At 56.7% G+C, this 13,531-nt stretch overlaps 1 protein-coding gene across 1 annotated transcript in view; it reads left to right on the top strand.

Annotated features, from left to right (window-relative positions):
- Positions 1-12,919, top strand: part of GRID2IP (Grid2 interacting protein) — a 38,712-nt gene extending 25,793 nt beyond the window's left edge. The window contains exons 11-23 of the mRNA XM_059826572.1: positions 931-1,028; positions 1,508-1,625; positions 2,008-2,333; positions 2,571-2,984; positions 4,279-4,366; positions 5,736-5,813; positions 6,520-6,716; positions 7,263-7,418; positions 9,441-9,527; positions 10,102-10,231; positions 11,679-11,797; positions 12,265-12,429; positions 12,848-12,919. Of these exons, the coding sequence (XP_059682555.1) occupies positions 931-1,028; positions 1,508-1,625; positions 2,008-2,333; positions 2,571-2,984; positions 4,279-4,366; positions 5,736-5,813; positions 6,520-6,716; positions 7,263-7,418; positions 9,441-9,527; positions 10,102-10,231; positions 11,679-11,797; positions 12,265-12,429; positions 12,848-12,919 (2,048 nt within the window). The remainder of the gene's footprint in view (positions 1-930; positions 1,029-1,507; positions 1,626-2,007; positions 2,334-2,570; positions 2,985-4,278; positions 4,367-5,735; positions 5,814-6,519; positions 6,717-7,262; positions 7,419-9,440; positions 9,528-10,101; positions 10,232-11,678; positions 11,798-12,264; positions 12,430-12,847) is intronic.
- Positions 12,920-13,531: the final 612 nt, after the last annotated feature.

Below are 13,531 nucleotides of genomic sequence, written 5' to 3'. Positions count from 1 at the left end.
CCTCAGCCAGCCTCCAGCCATTAACCTCTGAGCAGAAGCTCTCCACGGACATAACTGGAAAATTGGGGTTTCCTTTGGAGCTGGTCAAATCCACCTCACTCCAAGCGAGCTCCCTTGTGCCTTCGCAGGGGTTTAGACCTCCCTCCCTCCTCCCTCCTTGTGTCCCCCACAGAGCCCCGTCTCAGGGGACGCTGCTGGGGCGGCCGGTGCTGCCCGGGCATCTGCGACCGAAAGGACCAAATTTTGGAAACTGCGCCCTCGACTGCCCTGTGTGGTGACCCTGACTGTCCTGGTGTCCAGCACCTACCAAGGAGGCTGAAGGAAAAGAAATGAAGAAAAAAGAAACACCCATGGCCCCGCGGCATCTTGATACGTGGAGAGTTTTCGACGTAGTGCAAACTCCCGCATGTGCCCTGGATAATGTCTCTTCCCCTGAAATACTGTGACGGAAACCCCCCGCTCGGCACTGTCTGCCTGTGTACGGCACTAGTGAGGAACACACTAACCATGCCGCAGTTGTAGCACTGCTCAGATGCTGAGGATTTATAGGCAGCTTCCAAATCTACCAGTTGGGTAGACTGAGAAATGAATAGTATTCTCATTTTAGACAGAGAAACTGAATATGGAGAGGTAAAGGGCAAGGCACAGGAGGATTTTGTCTCAGCTGTGCTTGTCTTCTAGCACGCATCATGCTTCACTGCCGGGTGACTTCTGCCGCCCGGGGAGGCCCGCAGTAAGACGTTCTCTGTTTCACACGCAGCCCATGCACGGGGCTGCCAGCTGCCCTGCATCGGTCCCTTGAGACCCCCAGAGCCAGGAGCTCCCAGTGCTTCACTGCACGCCCGGGCACGAGGATGGCTCCAGGTCCCAGCAGGAGACGGGAGGGACCTTGGTGGCTCCTGACTGGTTTGTCTCTTCCTTCCCCGGCAGGCCAGAGCGACACTGTGGAGGTCCCGGTTCGCCTGATCCCTGGAGAGAGACAGGCTGGCGATGGCACATCCCTCCCGGAGACGCCCAACCCCAAAATGGTGCGACCTCGTGGGGCTGGGGTGGGGGGACGCCTCTGGGAAAGGCTTTGCCGACGTGTGCGGGACCGTTGCATTCACAGGGAGGGTCGACAGTTTGACTCCTTTCATGTTAATGCGGGAAAGCAGAAAAAGGAACAAGGGAAGGATGTGTCTGCATGTAAATACCTGCTGGTGGCTGACAACATCCCTGCCTCAGAGCTCGTCTCTGAGATCTCTTCCCTGGGCAATTAGTCAGATCTAATAAGGCTGGTGTCTGTCAACGTCCTCCTGCAGCCGTGTGAGTGAGAGGCTCTGGGGGAGCTTCAGAAAAGGCAGAGTAGCCTTGGGTTGGGGTGAAGCACTCCTTCAAAGAGTAAGAAACTGGGGGCTGGCGGGTCTGTGGTGGCTGTCCTGTCCCCATGCCATTGCAGCTCTCTGGGGGCTCCACAAGCTCCGTTTCCATTCGGGCATCAACAGCAGCTCTCTGCCCTTTTTTTCAGATGTCGGCTGTCTATGCAGAGTTAGAAAACCGCCTGATCGGCAGCTTTGCTGGCAAGAGGGGTAACGCTGCCCTGCACAGAGCATCACCTCCTGCCCCAGAGCTGGCACACGCTGCAGGTAGTGTCTGGCTTCCCACGGCGTGAGAGGGGCAGTTTTGGGGGGGTCTCAGGCAATGGTGGATGGTGCTGGTGAGGCAGGGAAGGAGAAGACATCTTTCTCTTGGTGCCATTTTATAACGAAGCAGTGACAATGCCACGTGTGAGCCCAGCAATGGCTCCTGTAAAGCTACATCTGCAGGAGGGCAATGGAGTGTGTGGGAGGGCAAATCCTGCGGGACCCCCGCCCCGCTGCAGTGCCCCGCGGGATCCCTCCTCCCGCAGGTTGCACCGTTAGCTCGTGTCACATTCAGCGCGGTGCTGGGGCTTGTCACAGCCCATGGGTGGGGGGCTGCGGGGAGCACCTGGTGCAGGACCCCTCTTGACAGCACTCTGTCCCGCAGGTGCTCGCAAGCCAGGGATGGCGATCTCGTGGCCGAGCGACCCTCTGGCCTCCCAGCAGTGCTACTACCGCCTGCACAGCAGCGTGGCTTCCCCAAGCAGCACAGAGTCCAACCCCTATGTCAGCCTTGACAGCAGCCCAGCCCCGTCCCCCAAGCACCGGGACTACTCGCTCAGCCCTCTGTCGCGACGGAAGAAGCTCTTCACCTTCTCCAGGCCCCCGCGCAGCCGCGACACCGACCGATTCCTGGATGCCCTCAGTGAGCAGCTGGGACACCGGGTCACCATCGTGGATGATTTCCTCACCCCCGAGAATGACTACGAGGAGGTGAGCGTGGGGCAGGGGTGGCTCGGTGCACGGTCTTTGTCTGTCCTGGTCGTGGGGCCATCCGTCATGCAGCCTGCACTGCACCGGAACGGGTGCAGAGCCCCTGGGGACACGTCCTGGGGCTCTGTGGGTGGCCGGGGGGGTGAGGGCTGCATGGGTGGGGGGCAGGACACCCCCGAGGGCTGAGTTGTGGAGGACGAGGTGCCACCTTCAGCCTCTCCTCTCTCCCTCACCCAGATGAGTTTCCACGATGACCAGGGCAGCTACGTCACCAACGATGTCAGCAGCAGCGAGTACATCAGCAGCAGTGATGAGGGCAGCTCCCTGACCTACTCCACCCTCTCGGACCACATCCCCCCCCCACCGCTCAGCCCCCCCCCACCACCCCCCCCCCTCCAGTTCCACGACCCCCAGACCATCCCCACCAAGGCGGAGGCCACGAAGGCCAGCACGTCGCCTGCCCCCAAATCCCTCGTCAGCCACCTGCACCCCATCCCGCCCCCCCCGCCCCCCCCGCCGCCCCCCCCGGTGCCCTGCGCACCCCCCCTGCACCGGGGGCTGCTGCACCGCAGGAGCGAGTCCAACCACATGAGCGTCAAGAGGCTGCGGTGGGAGCAGGTGGAGAACTCGGAAGGGACCATCTGGGGGCAGGTACGGCCCGGGAGCGGGGCCGGGGGCGAGGGTCCAAACCATGGCCTGGGGAGCGGTTGCCTGTGCCGAGGCCACACAGGTCGGTGGGAGCATCCGTGGGCACTGCCCTCCTCCCTGCCCAGAGCGCGGGGGGGCGGTCCCCTCCCCAGAGCGTTGTGTCCTAACCTCTTGTTGGGCCACACATTCAATACCTTGGCCAAGGGAATGAAGTCTGAAGATGCCACGTTACAGAAAGCCTCATATTTCTTTTCATCCTTTTAATTGTTTGGACCAAAACTGCTGGGATGAGAAGAGGCTCTGGAAAGCACCTGAAGTGCATTTTTTTTCCTGCAGCGTGCTGGGGAGCGCTTGCTTTCCTGCTCTCTGTGGGTTGACATAGGCAGGAGCTGCCTTCAGACATGTTCCGCAGCTGTAGGAGGTTTTATCAGTGGGAAACCACGACAAAGGTTGAAAGCAGAGTGATGGGGAGAGCACTGAGGCAGGGGAGGACACCAGAGGGGGAAAGCAGAGACAAGGACTGAGACTAGACGTGCTAATCCTTTGGCATCATAGACTTGAAGAGATGCAGAACTCTGGGGGTGGATTTGGGTCCATGGAGGGAGAAGCTGGCCTCCCTGGGGTTTAACTTCCAGCCTCTGTGTCTCTCATGATGATGAATGTGTTCAGATGTGCCATATTCTTCATGCCCTGAGCTGCTAGAGGGGAGCTGTGGGATCATCTTCCAGTCCCACAGGCACCCACCTCGAAGCAAGCACTTGAAATCCTGCAGGTCCCTCCCTCCAACACTCCAGAGAACAAGATGCTTTTTCCCAGTGTTTTTTTTTTATGCAAAAAATTCCCAAAGTTTCTGGAATTCCCACTTTGTCCTTCACTAAAGCAATGTGCCCAAGTAGCAAGTGAAGAGCAGTATTGCTCTGTAGGATTCCAGCTGTGTCAGAAGGTAAATGGATCCGCGGGGCAGTGCCACCAGCTGCAGGGTGGGAGGAAATGCTGACGGGGTGAATCTCCGGGTTTCTTCCTTTCTTCTGAAATTAGAACAGGTCCCACCAGATGGGCTTAGTGATTTGTGTAGAAACTGCCTCCACAGAGGTGAATGGCTCACCAGGCTCTGGTTTCTGCACAGGGTTTATGATGGCTGAGTTTCCAGTTACAGGACAGTGCCATCAACCTGTCCTGGTTTCTTCTAGGGATGCAGAGCTTAGGGTGGGACGGAGGGAAGGTGGTCCAGTGCAGGCGGGTGGTGTCGGGCTGTCCCCTGTGCCAGCACGGCTCCTGACTCTTCCTCCTCCTGCAGCTCGGGGAAGACTCAGATTACGACAAGCTGAGTGATATGGTCAAATACCTCGACCTGGAGCTGCACTTCGGGACGCAGAAGCCTACAAGTAAGTAACTGAGCCCCAGAATAGGTCTTGATACTGGCCGGAGACCGGGGTGCTGGGAGGAACCAGGACTCGGTGGGCAGCAAGGCAATGCCTGGTCCTAGCATCACCCGCAGCACGGAATTCATTCATACTCAGGAATTCGTGGCTGGTGGCACAGCGGATCATTAAGGTGGAGATCATCTCACTATCTCCCTTAATTTTCTTTGCTGCCATTATCTGTTTTCTCTCCGCATTTCAGTCGACCGGGGCAGTGAAACTCAGCTGGAGGGTTTCGCTCCCCGTTGCACTCAGTGCTGCTTCCCAGCTCTCATAGCTCCTGCCCGGCCATCTCCATACCGTGGGGCATGCCGGGGTGCCGGCACTGTTCTCCGGTGCCACGAGGGGCCTGGTTTGCAACACAGCAGAAGCTCAAACCTGCACCACGTATTATAACGATTTGTGCACAGCCTCTGCTTGTTACGGTCCGTGCAGTACGGACGGTCAGCCGGGCTGTCGGCATGCACGGACACCAGGTTGTGCTGCAGGAGCAGTAACGGCTGCAAATTAGGAAGCGAAGTGCAGCTCTGTTGCTTTGAGAACTCACTCCTGAAAAAGCTGTGAAAATCTCTGTTCACAGACAGCATTACAAGCAACACTTTTCTTTTTACATATATAATAAGTTAGTTCCCCCCAAAACCTATGTACGGGGTCTGTTGTTTCCTGCCAGTGCAGCCTTCCCATTGGAATCGGGGTCTCCAGCAGACCCACCGACTGGGGCTCTCCCACCCACTGGGGTTTCCGGGTGCTGCAAACCCAGGGAGCAGGTCCAGGCTGGGGGCGCCGAGCGACGGTGGCCGGGGTGGCCGCCCTGCGCAGCGGGAGGCATTCGGGGCACGGGGTGACAGCGGTGTGCTCCTGCCCCACTGCCACCTGCCCAAAGGGAGGCGTGGGGCAGCACGGCTGCCTCATTTACGCTGGGAAAAGTAAAATGCCAGTGGGATGTCTGAGCTCTCCTGCAAGGGACGTGATGCACGCCGGCAGGGTGGGCAGAGCTAAGCTAGCGCTGGCAGATACAGATGGGACTGGCAGTGGAAGTGAGATGAAATGGGATTCTTCTCAGGGGCTATCTTTTTTGGGATGTTTCTGGGCAGTCTGGGATTTTCTGTGTGTTTCACCTCTCGTTTTACCTTTTTCAGCTCCAACTGAGTCCTCCGTTGAGGAGATCTTTGAATCGCAGAATTCAAGGATTCCCAGAGCCATTGCTGTGTGCAAAGCATCAGTTCTCCTCTCTTTCATTCATGGTTTCACTGTTTTCAGGACAATTTTCTTCCTGCTGGAGCCAGCTGAGCCTGTCCTTACCCATAATTAAATCTTTCAGTTTCTCTTCCAGAGCCAACTCTCATGCCTGAAAACTTTAAAAAGAAAGACGTGGTTGAAATTTTGTCCCACAAAAAGGCCTACAACACATGTAAGTAAACATCACGGTGAACATACCCCCCAAACGGGCCCAGAGATGGGGCCGGGGATGTAGAGAACTGGAAAGGTAAAAGGAGGAGGCTTCATGAGCACGATCCCATGAGCGCAATCCCAGCACCGCTCTGCTGGTCTGGGCTGTTCCTGCAGCCCAGAGCCCCTCCGGGCTGGGCTCAGCCCCGGGCAGGGGGAGAAGGGGGCTTTGCAGGACAGGACGGAGATGGGATGTGACTCATTGGCCTGGGGAGGGAGAGGGAAGAGCTTGCATGGGGCAGCGAGGGTGTGCGGGGCCGCCCTGCCGCCCGCCGGGGAAGGCTCAGTGCCGCTTCTCCAGGACGTGCTTCTGGTAGGAAGGAGGGTGGGAGGGCTTGGTGGGACCTGCGAGCCCCTGGTCTCCTGGCCGCGGGGGACATGGGGGTGGTTTCCAGTGCCGCCCAGCCTGATGCGTTGGTGATGTACATGCACAATGATGCAAGACCCTGGGGTCTGCAGGACCAGAGTGACTCCTCGGGACCCCCGCGCAGCCTCTGCAGGGCCTCAGGGAGCGGAAAGTCCTTCCTCCCCCCAGGGCTGACCCTGTGCCAGCACTGGCACATGGAGAAGTCCATGCCGTGGAGAGATTGAGCTTCTCCTCCTGGCCCCGTCCTGGGGGGGGTCCGGGTCTCCTCCCCTCCCAAGTGACGCGCCTCCCTTCCCCCCAGCCATCCTGATAGCCCACCTCAAGCTCTCGCACATCGAGCTGCGCCAGATCCTCATGACAATGGAGACGGACCGCCTGGAGCCTTCCCACATCAAGCAGCTCTTGCTGTACGCCCCGGACGGGGAGGAAGTCCAGCGCTTCCAGAGCTACAAGGAGAACCCCGGCAAGCTGAGCGAGCCCGACCAGTTTGTGCTGCAGGTACCTGCGGGCAGGGATGTGCTCCGGGAGCGAGGAGGTCTGCATGTGCAGTGTCCCTGGGATGTCCCGCTGAGAGCCGGAGGGGAGGAGAACACACAGCAGAGAGGAAGCAGTCAGCGGGACGCTGGTCTGCTCCTTGTGCATGCTGTGGGGTGGGAAGAGCTGGTGGCAGTGGTCACAGGGACTGCCGGCGAGCGATGCTCGGGCTGATGTCTGAGGCATCTGGCAGCTCCCACGGCGGCTGTTTTACAGCCAAAGCATACCACGATGTTTACTCCCTGGTAAGAGTGACTTTGCCCAACTCTGAATTACTTTCTGTTGACAAAGTCACTTGTGGGTATTGGCATGAGACCCTCCTCTCCTGTGGCAGCAAACCGGCTGTGCTCTGCGATCTACAGCAGCCGTCCCAGCTGCTCCGCGGTGTCGCCTGAGCTGAGCAAGTGCATACTGCTTTCAAGTACAGGGAAATATGCCAGGAAAAACACCACTGAGGAGGGATTATGGCTAATGGTGATAGTAGTAATTTTCTCCTCCTTTTGCTCTCAGATGTTGTCAGTACCAGAATACAAGATCCGTCTGCGCAGCCTACATTTTAAGACCACTCTGCAGGAGAAGACAGAGGAGATCAAAGCTAGCTACGAGTGCATCTGTAAGGCCTCTCTAGAGCTGAAAAGCAGCAAGAAGTTGGCTAAGATCTTGGAGGTCAGAACAGTCCTTCCTTCTGGTAACAGCCACCCCGAGCCCCCAGTGTCCACGGGAGTGCCCACAGGCAGCTGGGCAGCTCGCAGGCAGCTCGCAGGCAGCTCGCAGGCAGCTGGAGCATGGCTCCAGCCCCACGGCTGTGCCCTGGGCCCCTCTGGGTCCAGCTCGGCCAGGCTCCATCCCCTGGCAGCTCCTGCTGGCATTTGCTTGTGGGGATCCTGGCCTCAGGAGGATGTGGGAGGGCAGATCGCAGACGGCCACACACCCACCCGCAGCACATGGCAGGGCTGCAGGAGCCAGAAACACACCCAATAACATAGTGGAGCCCACCGAGGTTGTCCTTCGGCTGTGATGGGGCTGGAGGATGTGGGGTTTGGCCGAGCAGTCACCGTCTGCATGTCCACGTGCAGGGAGCACTGCAGGCTGGTCCCTGTGCACGGCCGTGGCCTTGTGCCAGCCCTGCCGTGGGGCAGGGAGGGGTCCCGCATGCTGCCCATCCCTCTGAGGAGGTGCCGTCGGGGTCCTGGGGATGGGCTGTGCTTGGCAGAGGGGCACTGCACTGGCAGGAGAGAACGAATCCTGCTGCGGCTGCTCTTTGACCCTACTGAGATGAGCTGCCCCAAATTAATGTTAATTCATTCAGGTTTGCTTTTAAAAAAAAAGCAGGTGGCATAAATGAGGACAAGATGTGACAAAAGGCATTTCCAGATGAGAGGTGAACCTCCTTAGTGGCTCCTGGCCAGTAACCCCCCCAGCCCCTCGTTAAGTCCTTGGGGGGCAATGGCTGGTTGCACATTAACGGGTGGTGAACAGAAATTCAGAAACTCCCAGGCTGCAATCCAGGCGGTCCTGAGGTCCCCGCTCTTCACCAAGCCCCGGGAGGGATGTCAGGTCTCGGGTGAGCCCAGTTTGGGCTGCAAAGCTGCGGCACAAGGAATCAGAGCACTTTGGAGGGGAAAGCTGTCTCTGCTGGATCACTACTTTCCCTTTAAAATACCCCCTTAAAGACCTGTAGATAACAGCTACAAAAGGCTTTGGGAAGAGGAGAGCTTCGGCACTTGCCAGTCAGCAGGAGAGTCCTCGTCCTGCAGGCAGATCTCAGGGTGGACCTCCAGACTTAGCCCTGGTCCTGCAAGGAAAAACGAGTGAGGAATAAAAAGGCAAACCCAAGTTGTGCACACCCAAAGCCTGAGGCTGTGACACAAGACAAAATCCCCCCTTAAATGTTAACAAAGCTTGGGCACCTGCGTTGTCAGTCTGGAAGTGGCAAAGGAGCCGAGCTGGTGTTAGTGGTGCTGTGGGCTCCCTGCAGCTCTCCGGCGGCACAGACCTTCCGACGGCTGCGGGAGAAGGAAGGGGACTCCTGGGCAGCATCCACGTTAACCACATGGGGAAGCATCTAAATGGGATCTCTTCTAAAGGGCTTTGGAAGTTTGAGTCTGCAGATGACAAACGGGGTGTGTTTTCTAGCTCCTGCTGAAGACACAGGAGAGGTGGTGGATGAGGACCAGTTCCTGTAGCTGAAGCGTGGGCTTTTCTGTCGAGGGTTCAGTACAAGCTTCGTACAGGAGCAGCATGGAGAAGAGAACAGCCTGTGCCTCTGGACTCACGGCCGTCCCCTGGGGCTGCCGTGCCGACGGGTGCATTAGCAGCCCTCCTTCTCCCAGCGTGCTGTATGGGTGATAGGATGAACAGTGCACACAGAACCAGTGGAAATTCTGCCTTTTACATGCAGAAATCTAACACCTACATCTAATACACCTAATCTAACCCACTGAATGAACTGATAAGGTTTTATTAACCATGCTCTATGAGCACATGTACGGGGCCCCTTAGCAGAAGTGACCTGGCACAAAAAAGGGTGTTTTCCCACCATCCTGTAGACAGAGGGAGGCTTTTTACCTCTGCTCCTACCACATCGTCGGTAGGTCTCTGTGACCCCAAAGCGGGTACAAAAGGAGATGGGATGATAGAAGTGCTGGAGGTCACCGGCCAGTCATTCACTGGGGTTTCTCTTTGCAGTTTGTGCTGGCAATGGGAAACTATCTGAACAACGGGCAGCCCAAGACCAGCAAAACAACAGGCTTTAAAATCAACTTTCTCACCGAGGTAAGACGAAGCATGCTTGTTCCCATGCAGGAGATACCAATGCCGGGAGCTCCAAGTGCCGGTTTATTGTGCCTGTCCTCGTACAAGGCTCCTGGGTGCAGCGGCTCCCAGGGAGGGGACCGGTGGGAGGGCAGGGACTGATGCACAGGGGTGGCTGCAGAGAGGCCCTAACAATGGTCTGGTCCTTCAGTGTGCTGGGGCCTGAGACCTGCACTCATGTACGAAGCTGGCCAGAGCCCACGGCCTTCTGGCTAGCAGGGGGCAGAAAATGAAGGTCTTTATCCCACGTGGGTCAATGTGGGACTCCTGAGGGGTGGGGGACGGGGTGTCAGCCCTGGCCTGTGGGAGGGAGGCATTGCTTAGCATCTGGATGCCACTAATCTGGGCGTAACTTGCTGTGTAAACATTAAATGTCCTATTTAAACATTAATCCACGTAGCATGGCTGGGAATTGCCACGCACGTGAACGCAGGGTGAGCCGACCAGAACAGAGGAGCCCCTGTGTATTTGGGTGCTTGGCAAAGCCCGCTTTCCTCTGGATAGGAATCTCCTTACTTGTTTTGCTTTTCCATAGCTGAACACAACCAAGACTGTTGATGGGAAATCCACTTTCCTGCACATTCTTGCCAAATCACTTAGCCAACACTTCCCAGAGCTCCTGGGCTTTGCCAAGGATCTTCCTACAGTGCCGCTTGCTGCCAAAGGTAAATGAACAAAAGCACCTGCAAGCTCCGTGTCTGTTTGCACTGTCTCTTGGTTTTGTACGGGTCTGGAATCTGCCATGAGCTGCACAGCATTGACACAAGCAGGATGGTGGCCTAGACCAGTAAGGCATGGTCCTGAGCGAGAGGACGGGGCTAGGAAGGGACAAGCTTAGTGACAGGGGAGATCCCATCCATCCCACACTGCCGCACATGGGAGTCTCTAGACAAGGCTCTGTCCCTGACCTGAACCTTCCTTCTGACTTGAGAAAGTGGTTCCCAAGTTCAGAGGTATCTTATAAGTGCAAATGAGGCACAGAAGAGGGAAGTGCCAGGAGCTGGTCTGCTCCACCCAGCCTCTGCCTCCTTCCATCCCTGGTGTGCAGCCTCCCTGGTGTGGGTGCTAGCGTTATTACTGCTCACAATCGCGTGTGGTACAGAGTGTACAGCACCCCTCATGTTATGAGTTCACAGTCCAGTCGCAGGTATGTCACACTGACTGAGGATCATACGGCTTCGTTGGCTGCAATAAAAAGAAGTCACATAGATGCGGGGGTTATCATCCATCCACTTGTGCTGGTGGTGCCACAACAGGCTGGCTGCATGCAAAGCATGGGCTGTGTTCTCCTTGCACATCATCCCCTGCTGTTTGTGAGTAATTCCCTTGGGAATTAGTGCTACAGTGGATAAATAAAGGAGAAAATTCAGGCCTCGAGATGTAAATTTGCACTTGATGAAGGTCTGTATCTGTAGCTTTCCTAGCTGGATTTTGTGTCTGGTCTAACTGTTAAATAACACTTTGTCACGGAAGGCTCCCTGCTGCCCAGACTCCTGCCCCTTTATACCCAGTTTCAGACCGTGTGCCATCCAGGGCTGCCCAGCTTCGTGCTCATACAAGCTGCAGAGCGACACAGCTGCAGCACGTAACCCAAAGCCTCCCAACATGCTGCAGTTCACCTTCTCCTTTGCCTGTAGAAGAGCTAAGGCTTGGTTGCCCAAGGCAGCAAGGAGTCTGAACTGCTCATCGCTCTCCTGAATGCCATATGATGGGATGCCACGGAGGGCAGCCTGGATATTACCCCTTGTCCTACCGTCTTGTACGCTCCCTCTGTCCCCCTCCCAAGTTAAGTACCCGTGTATCCATTACCACCCTCGTGCTGCCGAGTCCTGCGTGCTCCTTACACTTCGCATGTTCCAGGCTCCTTTTGAGGTTCTTGGCATCTCTTGGCCTGAGCACCCAGCAACGGCTGCTGGCAACCTGCTGGAGGCCAGCAGGAAGGTCTGGTTGTCCACCACGCCCTGGACAACGTGGACAGGTTGTGCAGACCCATGTAGACAGACAGCCTGAACCACTCTGACCGATGGCCTACGCTTGTTGCCCTCGCGTTGCCGCAGGAAGCAAGCCAGGCCCAAGTCTCCTAACACTGTTGACTCCTCTCTTCTCCTGTAGTGAATCAGAGAACACTAACGGCTGACCTAAAGGACCTGCACACCACCGTCAGTGACATACAGATGGCTTGCCACAACATGCCAGCTACCGCAGAGGACAGATTTGCAATTGTGATGACTGTATCCTTCTGTAAAAGGGGCAAAACACCAATGTGACTTACTGCCCTCGAGTAAAACCGTGCAGGTGCCTTGGTGCCTCCTTGGTAAGCAGCAGGGCTGTGTCAGCTGGTAAGAAAGAACCATCTCAGCACTTGGTGAGAGCCTGGTGGAAATCTCCACCCTCCACTCACTCTTAGCCAACATGGGAAACAGCTTTTGTGGCGAGCACTGGTTGACGTGCCTCTGCGTGGCAGAAACCCAGTGCCACAAGGCCAGAAAGTGTGCCGACTCGTCTTTCCTTCCAGAGACGTGCTGTTAGGGACAGCTGAGCGTGCCAGCGGGCTCCCTTCGCACGTGGCCACAGCCTGCATCTGCAGCAGGTCCTTTCTTAGACCTGAGATGAAACCCAGCCATTTGATAAGCAGAAGTGATTCTGATCTGTAACAGACCCCCAGTGTGGCTGTTTTCCCTTAAGCCATTTCTCTCAGTCCTTCCTGGAGAGCGCCCAGCCTGCCATGCGATCCCTGGACGACCTGCAGCACAAGGCCATGGATGAATTCAGCAAGGTGTTGTCCTTCTTTGGGGAAGACACAAAAATGACAACTTCTGAAGCTTTCTTTGGCATTTTTGCAGAATTCATGAGCAAGTTTGAGGTGAGTTGCACTTTTCAAAGCTAGCCAGCAAGGGGTTTCCTGTTAAATGTCAGTGAAGCGTTTTACTTGCATGTGAGCTGTGGGAACGAGACGAGCTTTTTCTGAGCATGTGTACCTGAGTGTCTGTAAAATGCAATTTTTCTAACATACAGGTTGGCTGGCTGGTGCAGGGGGCTGAGGATGGTCCAAGCACCGGCCCCATGGAGAGTAAAGCAGATGTTGTCATGGTCTGACGTTCTTGGTTAACAAAGGCTGGGTCAGAGCACCAAAGCAAATGCATTGACTGCCAGGGCTTGTCCAGCGGGAAGCTGGGGGAGAATTAAGTCTGTAGTGGCCAGTACTGTTGAAACATCCTCCCTGTCCATGCCAGCTGCCCTGACCTTATCCTCAGCTCCTGCTTTTTGCTCTCTCCCTGCAGCGGGCGCTCAGTGATGTGCAGGTCGGCGAGAGCCAGCGCAGCCCCAGGATGACCTCCCCCCTTGCCTGGTGACGGGTCTGCAGCAATGTGAGGTGCAACAATTCATTGCCAACAAAGTGCAATTTGCTCCCGTTGAGTTTGGTTGTAAATATGCTGCTGTCACCTGCTACCACCAAGCAGAACCACGGACCGAGGGGTCGGGGCGGCTTGGACACTGAAAAGGCACCGTAGGTGATGGTGGATGGATGTGAGGGTGAGGCCCAGGGGCAAGAAGGTAAACACTGTGCTGCTTTTAACAGCAGCTTTCTTAGCACCCTCCCTTTCCAGTGTATTACTGAGTCAAGGATTTCAGACATGCCTGGGTAAAACCCCACTCTCCCGTGTTTCCAGAACACGCATAACTGGCACCAGCAGCCACTGGAGACCTTCTCCACATCCCCACGGGCAGTGCCTGAGCGTGGCTGTGCAAGGAGTCTGCCCTCCCTCCCAGGATGCAGCTTTCCCCAGGCAGGCACTGCTCGCCCCTGCCAGCCGTGGGGCCAGGGCTAGAGCCCAGCCACAGGCTCCCTGGGGAGCCAGAGCAGGTCAGGCGAGGAAGGGAGCACGGGGGGGGATGAAGGCTGCCACCAGCGCCTGCTCCCCCGGGCCCCTGAGCAGCAATGCTGCTGAGCTCCTCTCAAATCC

Source organism: Gavia stellata, chromosome 18 (assembly GCF_030936135.1).
Source record: "Gavia stellata isolate bGavSte3 chromosome 18, bGavSte3.hap2, whole genome shotgun sequence".
Lineage (NCBI taxonomy): Eukaryota > Metazoa > Chordata > Aves > Gaviiformes > Gaviidae > Gavia > Gavia stellata.
The sequence above is the reverse complement of the archived record's forward strand: the minus strand, read 5'-3'. Positions and strand labels throughout refer to the sequence as shown.